The following is a 19334-nucleotide window of genomic DNA, read 5'->3' on the forward strand; positions in this document are numbered from 1 at the left end:
CTTCCATTAAAGGGACACTTAAGGGTTAATATTAAGTGAACGTGGACTCTTGAAATATTATCCTAGAAACCTCGAAACGCTTGTTTCGACGCGAAGAGACGTATTTTAAGAGAAAATGCATTCTGGAGCATCGGCGTACTTCTAGAGCAGTTCAAATCGCCCGCCCTCTGACCGAGGAGTAGTGACGTCATGGTCTCATATGGTGACGTTGCGCCGTCGGTGAGTAAAACGGCGCCCGCAGACGGCGCTACGGCTTTTCTGCGCAAAACGTAAACGCGTGGCCATAAACAGAGCCAAGATGGAGCCGACAGCAGCGCGAAAGTGGAACTATAGTTCCGCTTTCGCTAGCCACCATATATCCTTCCGTCACCATATATATACTTCCAGCCACCATATATACTTATATATATTGGCTATATGGTGGCTATATGGTGACTATATATATAAGTATATGTATACTTATATAGCTTCCGCTAGCCACCATATATGGTGGCTAGCGGAACTGAAAGCGCGCGACAATAAGCTGGCTCTCTATTTTTATGACGCCAACTTCGACGGTAGTTGCAAAGGACGACTCTGACAACGACACATTAGCTCGCGATGCTGGGCTCGACTTCAGCGATTTAAGCACTAACGAACGTGACCTGCTGCTGAGGGCTCGCGCTGCCGGCGTCGTTGCGTACGACTACGGCGGCGGCCTGCTTTGAAAGGCACTCCACACGACTTCAGTAAGTCGGCGTCGAACTCGTAATACTCTGTACGAAAGTGCAGCGAGCACACTACGTGATTTTTCGGCTCTTTGCCTGCGCGCTGCGGCAGAGGTACGGCACTTAAACACTTCGAACGGAGAGGTTCACTCGTTGGCACACAGTGATAAGTAACGTTGGATTCGCCGCTGCGACTACCCTTGGCCAATTTCCGCGGACCGATCACGCATCCCACGACATAAGATGGACGTGGCATTCTCGCGGCTTGTTCCAAATGCAAGTTTTGCGAGCCAGCAGGACCACCGCAGCACGACGCGATAACGAAACAACTGAAACTCAAAGCGTGCGCGGCGCAATGTCGAGCGCGCAGAGTCGAGCGAAAACGAAACCTTTCGATCACCCATATTACTCAAGCGTAATAATAATATTTGGGGTTTTACGTGCCAAAACCACTTTCTGATTATGAGGCACGCCGTAGTGGAGGACTCCGGAAATTTTGACCACCTGGGGTTCTTTAACGTGCACCTAAATCTAAGCACACGGGTGTTTTCGCATTTCGCCCCCATCGAAAAGCGGCCGCCGTGGCCGGGATTCGATCCCGCGACCTCGTGCTCAGCAGCCCAACACCATAGCCACTGAGCAACCACGGCGGGTTACTCAAGCGTAACGTCAATATGTTATTTCTTTTCTTGCAATCGAGCAGAAGTAACTCAAGTAGCATTTTGTTCCGTCTTATAATCTAATGAAATGATCTTTTTAATACGGGTAGTTGAGTACTAGTGACAAATGCTTATGAGGAGTGCCTTCGTCATCGGGCTAGTACCGGAATGTCGCTGGAGGGTCGAAATAGTGTGAAGCATTTACTTTAATTTTTCGGTTGCTAAAGCTCTGTTCGCGATTATATTGACGCCTTAGACGTTCTAGAGCATTGCTTTATCACTTGAACTTGACTTCATCGTAACCCTTTAGTGTCCCTTTATCTCCTGCTCGCGGTCGCCTCCGCCGCATCACGAACCACGCAAGAGGCCATGGTTCCGCCACAAAGCTCGCCGTTCATGCACTTCTCTCTTCCTCTCCTTCAAAAGTCACTACACACACACACACACACGGCACGCGTTTCCAGGTAAACATTAGGATTACATATATGCTCCATTTGCCGGGAAGCGTGAAGAGCAGTCAGGGATGTTTGAACGCTATCGCACTCCAATGTTAAAGGCGAAGCTTAAGCATCATTCAAATTTTTTGTCGAGTTACGGACGCGGACGCATGGGGGGCCGGTCGCGAACGCAACAAGTCATCTGTTTTTTCTCTCTTTTCGGCGCTGCGCCTTCTCGTGTCCAATCTTGGTCCTTTATTTCTATTTATGAACGGGGCGTTCTCTAGCAAGAAAGCGTGGCAGAAAAGGCGCTCTGTAGAAGGAGACATCCAAGACGAGAATGAAACCTTGGGGCTGCGATCGGAGATAGTCGTTGGGCGCGTTCGTTCGGTTAACGGCGCGGGATTGGCCTACTCCGCGCCGACGCCGCCAGCCGCGTGGCGCAGCCACGTTTTTAGTGACGTCAAAATGTCGACACGCAAAATGACGACGTCAAATGACAAGGTGCAACCGAGCACATTGTCTGCTAGGCGCCGAACCCGACGGGAGTTGGGAAGTTTGCAGCGATCATACGCTCGTTACGCGCGGGGCTTCGCATGGCGCGTCTGGTGGTTTGGATTGGATCGAACCGGCGGCTGCGGCTGCTGAATAGCACGTTCGCATCTAATCCGTAGTTTAATTTCAGAAAATGGCGCTTCCGGTGGGAACTTAGGTCTTTGCGCTGGCGTTGCTCGAGGAGGAAGGAGAGCGGGTGGCGGTGCGAAACGCGCTTGAAGAAATGGCAGAACGCGAATTCCGGCGTCGCTTTCATTTCTCCAAACAAATACTGCGTCGGTTGTACAGCGAAATCGACCCCATCATCGGTGCCAGCAAGCCTCTGGAATGTTGTTGCTGTCTCTTGAAAAGTGCGCCACTGTTGCCGTCGTTTCTTTTTCCTTTTTCTCCTCGCTGTGTGCGACACCACCAAGGGACGACGCAGAGAAACTAATAGTTATAAATTGTAGTATTCACACGTACTACTATTTGAAAACGTACTTAAGCTTGAAAAAAGAATACATTTTTTAGACAAAAGTTTGATTCATTAGAAGACGACAAACATTTCGTCTTGTAGTAAACTGTGTGGAAGCAGACAGCACCGCTTGCCGATTGGCTGCTCTCTCCGCCCCGTTCTCAGAAATTTTGCATACTGCCACTTTGTGACGTTGCAGCAACCGAACTGAACGCGTATCGAACAAAGATCTTCGACCGCGCCCTTCATTTCCGTTGCGTCATCGAAGTCGTCCCGTTCCAAGCCGCCACAGCGCCAATCGTAGGAGGGGCACATGTACCCCGTTGCCGGCGGCGCGCAAGGAGGAAGCGCGGAAACATGCACGCCTTCCCGTCACGGAGGAACGCGCATGGGCGCAGCAGTCGGTCTCGACGACAGCGTTGCGACTCCAGAAGGCAAGGAGGGCCGTTTCGCCACGCGTTCGCGTGCTCTGCAATGTGCGTTGCGGCCGAGTGCACGTGAGGACGGAACAAGCCCAGTGAATAAGCATCCGCTGCTGCGGATGCGGCGGTGGATGTATGGGACGGCTGTCGCCGACGATAACGAAGCAATCGTTCCTCGCCGCGTTACGAAGGTTAAGGTGCGACAAGTGTTCCCCATTCTACGCGACAGTGCGTGCAGGGCTCATGTTATCTCTCGTTGACGCTTATCTGGGCGAACTGTAAAGAAAGCTCGGTAAAGAAAGCCACCACGCTCTTTCGCGAACGTAGGATTCGTGCCCGAAGACGACGCCATGCCGGATTGTGGACAGGGACGAGTGCACCGTTTTCGCGACCACGTCGTCGCCGGCGTCAACTGGCGACCTACGCGGTTCGTCGACGAGGTTCCCAGTTCACGTGTGTGCGGTCTCTGCCGCATGATCCCGAAACGGACGGTGCTGTTGCCGTGCTCGCACGCTCTGTGCCAATCTTGCCACGCAGGCAGCCTCGAAGTTGGCCGGTGTCCATTGGATCGAGAGGCATTCGAAGAATCGGAGTGCGTCAGTTATGAATTCCCTACCAGGAAAGCAAACGCCGTGAAGGTGAGCCGGAAAGAAACAATTTCTGTTACTTTTTGAAAGGGGGAGGGGGAATTATGCATTAGTATTCGCATAATTTCGCAGCGGCATATCTGCACGTCTAACGATTAGTGTCCCTTTTACTATTGCTGAACAGTAGTACACAAATTCACCCTGACTAAATTTTACTTTTTAGCGTCTATCACAACTAACACAATAGAACAACACACTCACTCTAGGCTCATGTGAAATATTCTGTTGGAAATCAGTATCTACTTATTTCTTAGTGTCACAGATAAGAGAGAAATAAAAAAAAAAACTTTGATGTGTGCGACGTTACACTGACGTTTTGGAGTCGTCGTTTCAGCGCTAAATTCAAAGGGAAACTGGTGATAATTAATCACTTCAGTGAGCATTCAGTGATAATTCAGTGATAGTTAATCACTTTCTATTCAAACATTATTCTCCTTTCCCTTGAAATTCGCACTGAAATATCAGAAAACGAAGTTGGGCTCACTGCAAAATAAGTTCACTAGAATACTTAAAGTGTGGGCGTATTCCTTCCCCGATTCTCGCTTATCAAGGCTGACTCTTGTCTGAGAGCAGCTGTCTTGCTATCAAGAAGCATAATTAGGTGATTCACTTTGACCTAGTATTCGCGTTTGATCCATCTTTAATGTTTAGACAGCAGCAGACACTGCTGGTTGATTTTGAGCATGGCGTATACACTGCTTCACACCGGACTTCATGTAAAGGTACAGGGTCGTCAACTCTTAGGGTGAACACGGCTTACCGTGGCCGCGCTCCGCGGGGCGCATGCGCACACGTACCTCGGGGAGGCGCTTCGCGTCGTCTGCTACAGCGCTGGAGCACAGGCTTTGCTGCAAAGCACGCTTCGCTGGACCGACAGGTTACTGAGTGCCAGAGGCGGCGTCGCGGGAAGGCGCACTTCACTAACTGGAGCATTTTCCAACTGGTCCGGTCTACAGCTTGTGAACAGCCTGCTTAGTCAACATACATTACCAGAAACGACCTTCTCGCCACATAAATCAGTTAGCATGCTTTTTGTAAGTCATGAGGGTAAAAATACAGTCGTTTTTTCGCGCTCTTTATTAGGCTGGGGCTATTTTATTTTACTCTCACAGCACTTGGTGCAGTGCATACCGAGAGACCTATTAGGCGGGCTCTTCTTGGTGGGAGTCATCACGTGATAAGCCTAGCGAGCCGTTTCGCGCATGTCTTGATGCTGGAACGAATTCGCTTAATTGACTTAAGAAAACGACCGAAACCCGCAATAAATTTCGCAGCAAGTTAGAGAGCGATTTATCAATCACGCATCATCATGTTTGCCATGGATTTTACCATTAAGGATGGCAATAATGTTACTTCCACCGCAACTAAGACGCGATATCCGCTGCTTCGCGACTCGCTTATTGGCACGTTAATGTCGCTCGTAGGAGGGCATGGAGCGCTACACGCGATGTAGAAAAGTACCCTCCCCGACATATCAACTGATTTGTCTTCACTCCCCCTTTTCATCTTTCTACATTCTATAAAAAAACAAAATTAATTTTTGTTGTCACAGTTTGGGCAAAATCCCCGAAGCGGTGCCGGTCCTTTGACGGCTACCTGACGCGAGAAGTCGCATTCTCATTTAGAAGAATCGTCGGTCACTTATTTGATTACATTGATTAGGTGAAGTAAAGCATGTGGCGCCGACGTTTTTTTGGTTGTTGTTGTTTGTTTTTTTTCTCCTTGGAGTCGATGCACGCCGCATGCGAATGCTGTTTCTGTCCGTTTTGAATACGTAATTGGAGGGAAAAATCTATAATCTACGTGTCTGTTTGCTAGCTTAAGTTACGTCTTGCCGGGTAATTAAGTCATTATTCGCTTCTATTTCATTTCAGTACTTCCTCGGAATAGGCCATATGCGTATTCTCACTAGCATGTAATTTGTTAATTGCGCGGTATACGGTACGAAGCGACACATTGCCTCTGCGTTACGTCATAGAGGTGGGCATCGGATAAATTTGGAGAGTAGGAGGAATTGATTTCTTTCCTTTTTTTCTTCTTTTTTTAGGGGGTACGAGGGGGGTTGGGCAGAGTGGGTAAAACCCAAATGCAGCCAAGTGATGCTGTTGGCGTCGTGGGGAAGTGGCCGGTCCGTGGGTTGGACTAACGCGGCCACGATAATTAAACCGGCGGTCACGAGGCCGGCCCGGTGTCGCCTGCCGACAGGATGCCGGTGGTCGTCAAACGGGCTCGCCATTTGTAAAAGCCAAGCCAGATTGCTGCGGTCGGGCCAGTCTACATTTTAGCTGACCAAGGGCGTCAGCCCGATCTACCGCCGAGCCTCCCCCCCCCCCCCCTTATTTTTTTGCTTAGGTCACGGTATGCCCCATCTTAGCTTAATATGATCATGCGGTGCAGCCGACGGCTGCTCAACTGAGTGACCGGCCGCTCACGAGTTAAAGATTCTGGGATGACTCGTCAAATCGAAAGACACCAGAGGTGTTTCCTTTAAACGCATTTCTGTCGACTTGCATGATGAATTGCATTTTGTTCGGTTACTGGTTGTCATGGCACTGCGGCGATAAAAACGCTGTCACAGTGCAGGATAATTTCATCTCCCCGGTGCACTTTCCGAAAGTAGTCACTTCGCGGGTACCGGAAAAAAGAAAGATGACGCATTGTAGATCTGTGCCTACAAAACCATTCTCAACGCGTTATATCCGAGGTGGCAAAAGGGCCACTGAAAACTGTGAATAGAATCGTCCAGGCTTACAAGAAGGATGGAGGAATTTTGCGGGATGCTCCCCGTAAAGTTCGGCAAACAGTGACCACTGAAGCTGAATACATGGGCATTGTTGAGCAAGTGAGCAGTACATGAGCAAATTAACAACAGCCTCAGGTTGGACGACGTCTCTGACACGACTATCATGCGTCACCTCTACGCCCTAGCCTAATAAAGAGCGCGACAAAATGACTGTGTTTTTACCCTCATCCCTTATAAAAAACAAAATGATTTATGTGGTGAGAAGGTCGTTTCTGGTAATGTATATTGGTTAAGCAGGCTGTTCACAAGCTGTAGACCGAACCAGCTGGAAGATGCTCCAGTTGGTGAAGTGCGCCTTCCAGCGACGCCGCCTCTGGCACTCAGTCACCTGCGGGTCCAGCGAAGTGTGCTTTGCAGCAAAGCCAGAGCTCCAGAGCTGTAGCAGACGACGCGAAGCGCCTCCCCGAGGTGCGTGTGCGCATGCGCCGCTTCGCTTCGATGCGCCGCCGCGCCGGATGCAATGGCGCCCTGCGGAGCGCGGCCACGGTGAGCCGTGTTCACCCTAAGAGTGGACGACCCTGTACGTTCTAAAAGTTGGGGACAGGGATGCAACGGGCCTTTAGTAAAAATGTTTTGTCGTCCAAAAAATCGTAATGTCTGGTTTGTTTATTTGATTTCCTCTTAAGGTATACTGCTGGAACGAAGCGCACGGCTGCCAGTACACGGGCACCTTGGACCGCATGCTGGAACACTACGAGAACGAATGCACATTTCACACCGTGGAATGTTTGCGATGCGGCGAGGGAGTCCAGCACAGCGACCTGGCAACGCACTACGCGACCGGATGCAGTGCCGGTGTTTCTACCGCGATCACGGAGTCCTCGGAGCATACAGCATTGACCCTTGCAGATGTGAAGGCCATGTTGGGATGCCTCAACCACGACCAGCTGCTGCCAGTGATTCAGAGTCAGTTGAATGAGCTCACGGAGCAAGCCAGAAACCAGGAAGCCAGGTTCGCCGAGATCACTCGCGAGGTCAGAGCATGCGAGCACAATTTAAAGGCCGAGATGGATCAAATGGCCGCCATGATTTCATCGACCGTGTCGCGCCAGCGGACGTCTCAGCAAAATCCATTGGAGCAAGCCAGCACGACGAGGTCGCTGTCGTTGCGCTCGGGACAGGATCTGATACTTCGAAAGTTAGAAGGTTTAGCGCACCTGGAAAACTGGCGGCAAACTTCCCCGAAGCCTGATTCCAGCCGTGTCATTGCCCGTTGTGAGACTTTGTACGATGACGTTCGCCATTTGACTAGTGCGCTGTTGACACCCGCTTCAATTAAAAAAATTCAGTGCGTGGAATATCTGCTGACCCTAAAAAACTGCGAGGAAATTATTGAATGGCGGGGAGGCTTAAAACAGTTTGCCGAAATTACGGTGTGGCACATGAGGGACACGTACTTTAGAATTGCCGTTTCGAAGAACGGCGCTACTCTTGCATCTTTCCTCATTGTGGAGATCCAGTTTAACGGGACGCTGGTGGACTCCAAGTGTTCGCCGCCTTTCTGTAGAGTGTACGCGGCGAATACAGTACCATTCCATCTACGTTGGCTGACTTGCGGTCGCAAGCCTTGTTTCTGCAAGCGCGATGATCTCTCATTGCCACACTTCCATCTCGAATTTACTATAGACATTGCTTCGCTGGAAAATGACGGCTGCCTCCGAGACGGAAAGATGGCGTTCCGTATCTCGCTCAGCGATAAAGAAGTGCACGGTAGGATCAGAGGAGCACCCTAACGTTCGTCGTCGCAGAATGTGCACTGCACCGGAGAATCCTCCTCGCCACTTCATAAAATGTGTCACATGAGCTTAACGATTTTTTGATCTCCTTTGTTATAAATAAAGTGGGCTCTGCGAAATTTCTTTTTTTTAATTTGCTATCCTTTGTAACTGTCAACCTATTGTTTTTCTTACTCGACTGGCCGTTCATATTGTTTATTTCTTGTGCTAATACAGCTTTTGTTGCGAAATCTTGTGCTCCTCGAGTGGTTTCTCACCTTAAGACGTTCACTCCGATACTTTTCTCTCGATTATTGCCGTGGGGCAGTTAAAGCGATTGATTTCAAGGCGACGTTCGTGTTTGATACTACCAGGTACTACTACCAGGTACTACCTGATACTACCAGGTAGTACCACGCATTGTGCCGTGTCCGAAATGCATGCCCAATGTTAATGCATCGCATTTATTTATTTATTTATTTATTTATTTATTTATTTATTTATTTATTTATTTAATGTACCTTCAAGGCCCGAAGGCGTTGCAGAAGGGAGCGTAACAAAATACAGAGCATGTGCAGATAACAGGGTATAATAATATTTTTTTAAAAATTGAAAGTGCGGATTAACAAATGCATTCTTCAATAGTAGTTCTAAAAGCAGACGTATCGGTTATGTTAACAATTGAGGGCGGCAGATGATTCCATTCATTGGTAGTTTTAGGAATAAATGAATAAAAAACTGGTTCGTGCGACAACGTGGAACGCCCAATTTATGGCGATGGTAAGCACGCGATTATGTGTATGCAGGTTCGGACAAAAGTTCAGTTTTTGATTCCGGATTGTAATAATTAATCATTTGAAGCAGTGATAAGCGTGCTACCTTCCTACGGGATGAGAGGAGAGGGAGGTTTAGAGTAGCCTTCATAGATGTTACGCTTGATGTCCGAAAATAGTAAGAATGAAGCGTGGGCTGCGATGTTGTATTGACCCTATTGCATTTGTTAAGTAATCCAAACCAGGCTCCCATACAGAAGAGGCATACTCAAGCTTAGGACGTATTAGTGTTTTGTATAGAAGTAGCTTTAAGTTAGCGGGTGCCGTAGAGAAATTGCGACGGAGGTAACCAAGCGTACGGTTAGAATTGTTAGTGATGTGGTTTATGTGTGCTTGCCAGGAAAAATTAGATGCAATGTGGACGCCTAAGTATATATAGGAACTGACTTCTTCGAGTACACAGTTCTTCAAGTGATAGTTGGATAGGTTAGACGAAGCAGTATTGCGGGAAACCCTCATAAGTTTGCACTTTTGGCTGTTAAGTCGCATTTTCCAAGTGTCGCACCAGTTAGTTACCTTGTCTAGATCAGATTGTAGTTTTAGAGTGTCAGAATTTGATGATATTACTCTGAAAATGACACATTCGTCAGCAAATAACCTTATGGAGGACGCTACACAGTTAGGAAAATCATTAATATAAATGAGAAAAAGCAAGGGTTTGAGGACTCACACTTGTTAGAGAAATCGGCCTGTAATTTAAAGGCGAATTCACGTCGCCAGACTTAAATAATGGAACCACCTTGCCGACTTTAAAAGCATTTGGTAATGAGAACGACAGGGTACATTGCGAAAGGATGTTGCACAAAATTATGGATGAGTACAGTTCGGTATTTTTCAAAAACTTAGAATTGATATCGTCTATCCTGACGATGACGAAATTTTTAATTTACGAATCAAGTTCACGACAACATCCTAATCAATTAACAAGGGCTCCATCTAAGGAAAATTGATCTTAACAACTTCAGGTAGAGAAGCACAGGGCAACACGTTATGCAAAAATGATTTCGAAAACACTTCATTGAGTGTAGAAGAACATTCTTCTTGCTGAGAAACAGCACCATCTCCATCAGTTAACGGTATTGTGTTACATTGGGAACCATTGACAGTTTTCCAAAATTTTTTAGTACTTTCAGTCAGCAGAGATGGAGGTGTACTGTAAAAGAAAACGCGTTTAGCTTCTTTGACTGCGTTTTTAAACAGTGAAGCAAGCTGCTGATACGCACGCCAGCTATCACTTGTGTGCCGTTTTTTTTTTAGTTTGGCGAAACAGCCGCTTCTTCCTGTTCAAGATACGTGTTAGCGATGCATTAAACCACGCTGCTCGATGGTTACACCGGACAACTCGCAGGGGTATGTATTTTTGCACCAATTCATTAAATTTATTTTTAAAAAGCGACCAGCTCTGTTCAACGCTCCGAGTGTAAAACCCCCATTCGTCCATTTCTCCAAAGTCCATATGGACCATTTATCATCGTTAAGGTTGAACGCAATCGCTTGAATCTCGGTTTGCTGTGCCTCGCCTTTCCATTCCGCCGTCCTGGAATGGTTGCGTCCTTGTGATCAGCTTCCGATGCGTCACACTGCCTAGGAAGAGCCAGTCGCCCCAACGGTGCCCCTGGGGATCGAACCCGCGACCCTTCAGAAATTATAAGCGAGGAGAAGAACACACAAATGATAGCGTGATCGCGCTGCTTCAGTGCTTGGAAATTTGGGCGGCGTGTTTCACGTAACCCAGACACCGCCTGTCGCGTCCACTACTTCGTCTCACGTCCCATCTGAAGCCGCGGTTCTTTTCCTCATTGTTTTAAACAGAGATTCGAGGCCCGTGTGCTCGTATGTCGAATACCCACAGAAGGCAATGCCGTAGAGGAATAACACGGCATTATACTACTGCATGTTTTATTTTAACGTTGACAGAAATACAGATTTTTAAATCGCCTGTGGAGGTCGGCAAAAATCTACTTATTGCGCTGAAGTACTCGGAGATGTATGCATTGAACGGAAAACCAATTCGCGTATACTTCACTATTAACATAACTGAATTGAATCAGTATTCAACTAATTACTTGAGCAGATATACTGCAACGCACGCACTCAAGCCAGCGATTTCACCAGGCTAGTCCGCTTCTGACGAAATTTTGAGAGTATAGCACCATCTTTGAGACCAGCGCAGTCAAACTTGCGGTGAAAATGCACTGTTGGTTCACTTCTTGAAAAAAAAAGCACGAATCCCGGCCGCGGCAGCCGCATTTCGACGGGGAAGAAATACGAAAACATGCGTGTAGCGTGCACGCTTATCTGCACGTTCAAAAAGCCCCGGATGGTCAAACTTAATCCGGAATCCCCCACTATACGGCGTGCCCCACAATCACATCATCGTTTCGGCACTTAAAACGCCAGAATTTGAACAAAAATCACACACACAAACAACAAAAAAACGCTTTTTTACGCATTGAGGCTCGGAAGGTACTGCAGCAGCATTGCATGTTGTTGCAAACTTTCGGAACGCGAACCTCAACACTGATGTCCTACTGAGAATTCGTTGCTAGTGAATATAGCCGTAAAATTAACTGGCTACACTTCGTAAATATGAACACGTGGCGTAAAGGAAGTAGTTTAAAAGCTAAGTAACAAAAAAATTTCATGATAAGCATTATTAGTTTGATTGTTCATGCAAATAATGTCTCCCTCTGTGAATAACTCAAACAGTGGAATTCAGGACACCTAATTGTGCAACGTGTCATAAGTGATTTGTAAAGATAAATCTTAACGATGCGATTAAACATCCCGTATGTATCGCAAGCATAAAGCCTCTCCCGGATCGATATTTGCTGTGAGGCGTCTGCCGCTGCTTCATTAGATACGACATCAGAGTAGGAGATACTTCAGATAGCTTCTGTGCCCTCCCCTCTTATGGAACGCTTCTTGTTATCCTCGGTATAACTTGTGTCACGTTCTTCCAAAGACTGTAATGATCGTACCAACAAAATTCTATCCCAACGCAATATATATATTCCTTGCGAAACTATTGAAAGATAGTTTGACGAGGTACGAATGTTTTTCATTGTAAAAATATTGCTTTTGATACCATATTTCTCAAATAACGCAGCAAAACAACCGAAACACTCACCTAATCGGAGCAAAAATAAATGATGTACTAGACCAATCTTTATTTCCAAGGGGCGATTATTAATTTATTGTTTTGTCATCAAAACATAACAAAACTGTTAGATATTAACGTTAGATCTGATTTCGCATTTTTGAAAACTTCCTTCCCCCGAAGGAGAACGACTGTGTTCTTTTAGTTTATTTATTTATTTTTATTTGCGAGCGACCGATATATAGCAAAGGCGCTTTGTTTCTGCTTTAGAAGCACTTGATTTCATGTTGGTGCTCAATTTCAACTCTAATTCGCCGATTCATGTACACGGAAACGCAGATATGCTCTCCATGCATTAACAAATGCGTCTCCCACGGACAGACTAGCGGCGCCAGCAAGGCGAGGCAGGTTTGGATGGCCGAGTATTGTTTGTTGCTTCATTGTCGCCTTCACGGAGCAACGGGAGCAAGAAACTCCGCAGTTAGCTGGAGCAAAAAGCTCCAGCTAACTGCGGGGTCGTCCCAGTAACCAAGACGCGCCAGCTTGAGTCAAGCGTGACAACCCCTGTCTACGAAGATCCCCCCTCCTCCCTGCGTCTGCAGTGAACAAAAATGCTGGAGTGAGTATGTGAATACTGGCCCTCAACGCGAGTCCCTCGACGACTTTGGACGCTTCGATTAGACGAAGGTTGGACGGCAGTTTCCCTGGTCTAGGGATCTAGGGAGGACAAGGTGTTTTTAAGCAGACCTTTCTCGGCCCCTCGGTATGCTTCACTTCACTCATGCTGGACTGATGGGATGTAACGTCCACCACTCTTCGTGTAGATATTGTAAATAAACGCAGTACTCTTCGTTCTCGATGAGAACGAGTTCCTCCCTTCAACAGCGTCTTTAGGGTGGATGAGTCGGAACACGGCATGGGCAAGCTACAACTTTTTACATGCCCTGCCCATACTCTTACAACATGTCAATTTCGTCTGCTGCCGGAGTTCTCATCGGCTGGGCTGGGGCATGCATCTAAAGCAGACAGGCGTCCATAGTCAATCAGCAATTAAGCAGCAGACGAAATGGACATGTCCACAAGATGTACATATACAGAATAGTCCCCAGCTGGTGCCTTCTCGTGGGGACAGCGGAAGAGGGGCTGAAATGGCGGCTGTTGCAATTCACGTTGGCATGTTTCTATGTTCTGAAACGTATTCTTGCCACATCTGCTGAGCTATTTGCGTTAGACGTCTTCTAACGGCAACGGGTAAGCGGTATTTACAAGGGTCCTTCCTCTGAGCCATACTGTGCTGGCTTCGGCTGCGGCAACAACCAGCGAACGACGAAGCTGCTCATGCAAGAGCCCTGCGATCGATGTTCATGGAGACATGAGTTTGTGTTTGTGTGGAGTGCATTCGGCTGTAGAAGTTTCCGGAGGCACTTGAAAAAGGACGCTGTAATATGGCGGCTTTAAACAGAAAGGACTTCCTGCACAGCAAGCTTGATCGGTTGGGTACTGGTTTTGTTGCCGTCAGCCACGCGATAGTATGCTTCATGTCTGGCTCCGCTGCGGACCTGCGATAACAGCATAACAGTGCCGTTCACGACCCTTCTGCGTATTTTATTGTTCTGCTCGGTCCTATTTCCGGATGGAAAGCACGGAGGTCAACCCGTCTACACAAAACTGCGTTTCGATGTGGAACAAAGGAAAGCAGAAAGCGTTCGGGTGCGCCTGTCGAGTTCGTACTGATGCAGTGATTGCCTCGTTAGGGCAAGCAAACAAGACTGCACCGAACTTGCCGGTTTTCATGCCGTGTGTTATTCGCGTTATTCATATTTTATCGTGTTATTCAAGTTTTTTTTTATTCAGTACATGTTTCCTCGCTTCCTCCTTGCGCGCCGGCGATATCCGAGAGTAGCCGCGAGGTAGCCCTGCTACGACTGGCGCTGTGGCGGCTTCGACGGGCACAACCATGCGAAGCGTGAACTGGCGCGCGCCGCTGCGGATTGTCTACAACGCGATAGCGTTAGGGAGCCCGTGTCGCAGGAAATCCCGCGTCCGCTGTCGCATCGGCAAAAAGATTTCACACCCACTTGTACCCAGGGCTTCTATATGGTGCAAGGCACTGTCTGAACTTATTGAATTTCTCAAACTAAAATACGCAGAAAAATCGCAAACTACGACATGCACAGCCTACAGATATAAGTAGAACTTGTTGCTGGGCGAGTTGGTTGGGATCTGAAGAATACATTGTTGCGCCAGAAAAGGAAAATAAAGACTTGAGAAGGAAGAGTACGAAAAGACAGATTGAGCGCTCAATCTGTCTTTTCGTACTCTTCCTTCTCAAGTCTTTATTTTCCTTTTTTGGCGCAACAATGTATTCTACAGATATGACATGATAGCTCTGGGATTGTAATTTGACTATACCAGAAAACGTAATTCTTCTACGCGAAAACTCAAGCAAACCCCTTCACACACACAAACCGGCCGCGGGGTTCACGGACTGGCCGCGGCGAGCACCATCTTGCGCACGCCGGCGCGATGGGCGTCTTGGGGGCCACGGAGCGCCGCACCCGGTTGCTTGCATTAACTCCAGCTGGCGCTCGCCTCCGCTGCATCGCTGCCCATGCAAGAGGCCGTGGTTCAACCACAAAGCTACCCGTTCGCGGCAAGCGTTTCCAGGTACCGACAAGCATGACACAACCAAACCACCACTAGCTACCACCCTTGCGGCCAAACAAATCAAGTGATCGAGCACACGCTGGACAGCTCCCATATTCCGGATGTGCTCTTACAAATTGTACCTAGGAATGGATATCAAACCAGCTTGTTTTTGCTTAATATCTACAGTGCACCTATATCGTGACGAGACGACTTCGGACAACTTTTTTGGGACGCCAGTAAACAAGCCAAAAAATTGATTATTCTGGGAGATTTCAATGCGTCCCACCCAGCTTGCGGGTACCAAACAGAAACTCCGAAAGGCCGCCTTCTGGACCACGCCATGAACCTTCATCAATTCACTTTGCTGACAGAACCTGACACATTAACCAGAATGGGCAACAGCGTAAGCACGGATACGTGCTCTGGCCTTACAATGGTCAAAGGGTTGACTCAATGCTCCTGGAACAACCTAATAGAGAATCTTGGTAGTAACCACAGCATTCCAGCCACAGAAGTCCAACTGGTGGCCATACGCACCCCAGAACGCCCAAGTAAAATAACGGACTGGGACGCTTTCCAGCGCAACAAAACCAAATCTCAACAACACGACGCGCGATCTCTACACGAGTGGACACAACAGCTACAAGCAGAATTTAAAGCTGCCACTAAGCAACTTACTACAACAACGGAGACACGGGATGTGGAGAGACATCTGCTCCGTCGCTGCAATGCTCGAAAAGACGTGACCAAACGATGGAAGAGGCAGCGGCACAACCGCAGGCTGAAACAATCGCCCGGATCACAGCAGAAGCTGAAGAATACGCCACTAGCCTCACTAATAACAATTGGCACCACATCTGCGACCGCCTTAATGGCACATTAAGTACTTCCAAAACGTGGTCCCTCTTCAAAAAACTACTCAACTCAACGCACACATAAACGCACGCAACCAACACCGTCCGCACTATCATCCACAAAGAACAAATGGGTGATGACGCTCTCCTCCAAACACTGCAGCAGAGAAACATTGCTACAGGTCACCGACCGGAGTACAAAGACTACCCACACGAGGAAGAAACCCAATCGGACGGCGGCATTACAGAGACAGAAGTGAGGGCGGCCCTACACGGCTTAAGACGTAACACGGCGCCCGGAGCAGACGGCATTCACTATGCACTGCTACGCAACCTCGACCATCAAGCCGTACGGCAACTTACTGCCTACTGCAACGACAATTGGAAAAACTGAACGCTTCCACAGGAATGGCGACACGCCGATATTACCTTAATTCCGAAACCCGGCAAACCGCTTTCCCTCTAAAATCTCCGACCCATTTCCTTGACTTCGTGTATTGGCAAACACTTCGAGCACGTATTCCTAATGCACCTCCAACCTCACCTCGAAGCGAACCAATTCTTCCCCAATACCTTATTCGGCTATCGACTAGGTTATCTGGGCAGGACATACTCCTTCAAATTAAGGAGGATGTTGTGCATAGTCCAAGTAAAGCTCAAACAAGGACCGTTCAGGCGTTGGACCTCAAAGGGGCCTTCGATAACGTCTCACATGACCTCATTCTAAACAATCTCGCATTCTTCCGATGCGGAAAACGTATCTATGATTATGTCCGAGCCTTTCTATCTGACTGCACAGCCACCGTCGGCCTAGGTGATATTCGGTCGTATATCATGAAACTTTCCGGCAGAGGCACTCCCCAGGGTTCGGTTCTCTCACCCACCCAGTTCAACGTGGCGATGGCAAAGCTACCACCGCTCTTCGACAAACATACGAACGTGCATCAGGCCCTGTACGCCAATGTTGTTACAATCTGGGTGACCACAGGGTCAGACGGCGCCGTTCAAGGCGCACTACACGAAGCTGTAAATATAGTACAAAAGTATGCACTCACCTGCACAGCTGAGAAGTCGGAGTTCAGTAATGGGGAAAGTTGGGCTAGCTGGTGAGTGAACATCATACCTTGCTGGTGAAGCAGCGCGCTGACAGGGACACACTGAAGACACACAGAGTGTCGTCTTTTTTTGTGTGTCTTCACTGTGTCCGTGTCAGTGCGCTGCTTCACCAGCAAGGTATGATGAGAAGTTGGAGCTCCTACTTGTATTCAAAAAAACGCAATAGGGCCCATAGCCATCACATTGCATCTCAATGGCAACGTCATACCAAGGGTAGCCGGACTACGCGTACTAGGCTTTCACAAACAACACAACGGGAAGGCCACACATACCCTACACAGGCTCTGCCTGTGTAGCGCATTGCATTGCAAGCCGCCGATAAGCGCATTGCATTGCATTGGAATGCAATGCATTGCATTGCATTGCATTGTTTGCATTGCAAGCGCATTGCAAACCGCCAACAAGGACACCAAGAAAAAGATGTGCTCCGAATTGTGCAAGCCCTCACATTTAGCCGTTTAACCTACCACCTCCCCTACCATAATCTGACTCAGACTAAGATGCACCCAGATGGACACCCTCCTCCCTACGGCACTAAAGCCAGCGGTGGGACTACACCAAAATGCGTCTACGCAGCTCCTACTACGACTGGGTGTGCACAGAACTATCCGCTAACTAGTCGAAGGTCATCTTAAAAGCCAATTGCAACGTCTACAACGAAAAGTGCCAGGGTGCCACATTCTATTCCGGCTAGGAAACGAAACACCAAGAAAACCACAACAGGAAAACAGCACACTTACTTGCCCTTAGCATTAGCAACAAAATTCACGTGCCCCAATTCCCCAGAATATGGACCCTGGCCGTCATAAAGGCCGAAGAAAGGCAAGAGCACAAGCCCTGGCTCGACTCTTTGGCGATAACACATCCAATACACCGGTCCTATACACTGACGTGGCCCACACACCCACAGAAACGTGCCCTATGTTTAGTCCTACTAGATAGTACAGACATTCTGAGGGCTTCAGCCACGCTCAACACAGTGGACAGTGGCACGGCGGAAGAGGCTGCTATCGCCCTAGCCATCGCACACGCTTTAACCATGCCGGCACCGGATGGACCCATCACAGTCGTCACTGATTCACAGACCGCCTGCAGGACATTGGCACAAGGGCGGTTGACACCCTACACACACCGCATCCTTACATCATTACACCCCACTGCGTTACACAGGGTGCCTATCGTCTGGACACCTGGACACGCCTCTCTCCATGGTAATGAATGGGCTAATGCGGTAGCCCGAGAGCTCGCTAACCGCGCGCCATTGGAAGAGCTGTCCAACCCAGACGACGCACCTACAGAACTACACTGAAACTCCACAATATTACAGAGATACCAGGAGACAATTCCCTCCACCACATGATTCCCGTAAAGAAGGTACCGTCGCGTGGCGACAGCTTTGAACTAAATTCATTTCCCTGCCTCTTTTATCTTCCCCTGTTCCAGCCCGCACAATATCCCTCATACTGTCCCTATTGCGCAGCAAATTCCACAGTATATCATTGCACCTTAGAGTGCCCACACCCTCCGGGTTACTCCTCTATTCCTTCACCTTCTCCTGGGAGACTGCGTTGACCAGCTCAGACGCGCAAGAGCAGCGACGGCTCATCCGGCAGGCACGCGGAGTGGCGCGAGCCAATGCGGCCCTGAGCTAAGGGCTCCACCATACGAGGAAGTCACGCAATCTCATTACAAATAAATGTTTCCCCTCTCTCTCTCCACGTAGACATTAGGATTACATATGCTGCAGTTGCCGGGAAGCGTGAGGAGAGGTCAGGGAGCTTTGAATGCTATCGCAGTGCTCTCTTAAAGGCGAAGCTTAAGCATCCTTTGAATTTTTTGTGTACTCACGCATCGCGCACCGTCGCGAAGGCAACGAGTCATCTGTTTCAACGCGACAGCATTAAGGAGCTCGTGTCGCACAAAAGCCGGTGTCGTCGGCTTCGGCGGCGTTGGCCGTGAGCGAAAAATCCCGGAAGGCAATTCATAAATAAAACAACTTGCAAGATTGGGTTGGGTGGGAATCGAACCAGGGTCTCCGGAGTGTGAAACGGAGACGTTACCACTCAGCCATGAGTTCGATCGTTCAAAGTGGGACAAAAACGCTTCTAGTGAATGCGGTGTTGCCTTACAAACGTGCCATAGAAAGCTACACTGCTGTGTATATCGGTAATTATAAGCATGTAAATTACAGAAGTCGCAGTTAAACGCGTAGCGAAGTACGTTTATGCGACATTTCTTCTGCGCTTTCCGCACACGCAGAGCCATCTTGCGGCAAACACAGAAGACCCCCTCCTCGCAATGCACGGAGCTGCCCCGACAAGTGGCGCGCCACGCGCTCATTTGGGGCTGTGCGGGGACCGATGCGAAGGCGCGTCGCGGCCCG

The 19334-nt window shown here is 48.5% G+C and overlaps 1 protein-coding gene across 1 annotated transcript; it reads left to right on the forward strand.

Moving 5' to 3' along the window:
* Positions 1–3202: 3202 nt before the first annotated feature.
* On the forward strand, positions 3203–8539 carry LOC142566595 (uncharacterized). Its single transcript, XM_075677437.1, has 2 exons — positions 3203–3872; positions 7311–8539. Exons 1-2 carry the CDS (start codon positions 3585–3587, stop codon positions 8415–8417), a joined length of 1395 nt encoding a protein of 464 aa, XP_075533552.1. The 5' UTR covers positions 3203–3584; the 3' UTR covers positions 8418–8539.
* Positions 8540–19334: the final 10795 nt, after the last annotated feature.

Source organism: Dermacentor variabilis, unplaced genomic scaffold (genome assembly GCF_050947875.1).
Source record: "Dermacentor variabilis isolate Ectoservices unplaced genomic scaffold, ASM5094787v1 scaffold_13, whole genome shotgun sequence".
Taxonomy (NCBI): Eukaryota; Metazoa; Arthropoda; class Arachnida; order Ixodida; family Ixodidae; genus Dermacentor; species Dermacentor variabilis.

Bases quoted from the DNA above. Each gene is read 5' to 3' on its own strand.
- LOC142566595 (XM_075677437.1), top strand. From the start codon at position 3,585: ATGCCGGATTGTGGACAGGGACGAGTGCACCGTTTTCGCGACCACGTC. The intron at 3,873-7,310 runs GTGAGCCGGAAA...TTTCCTCTTAAG, and splicing joins GGAAAGCAAACGCCGTGAAG to GTATACTGCTGGAACGAAGC.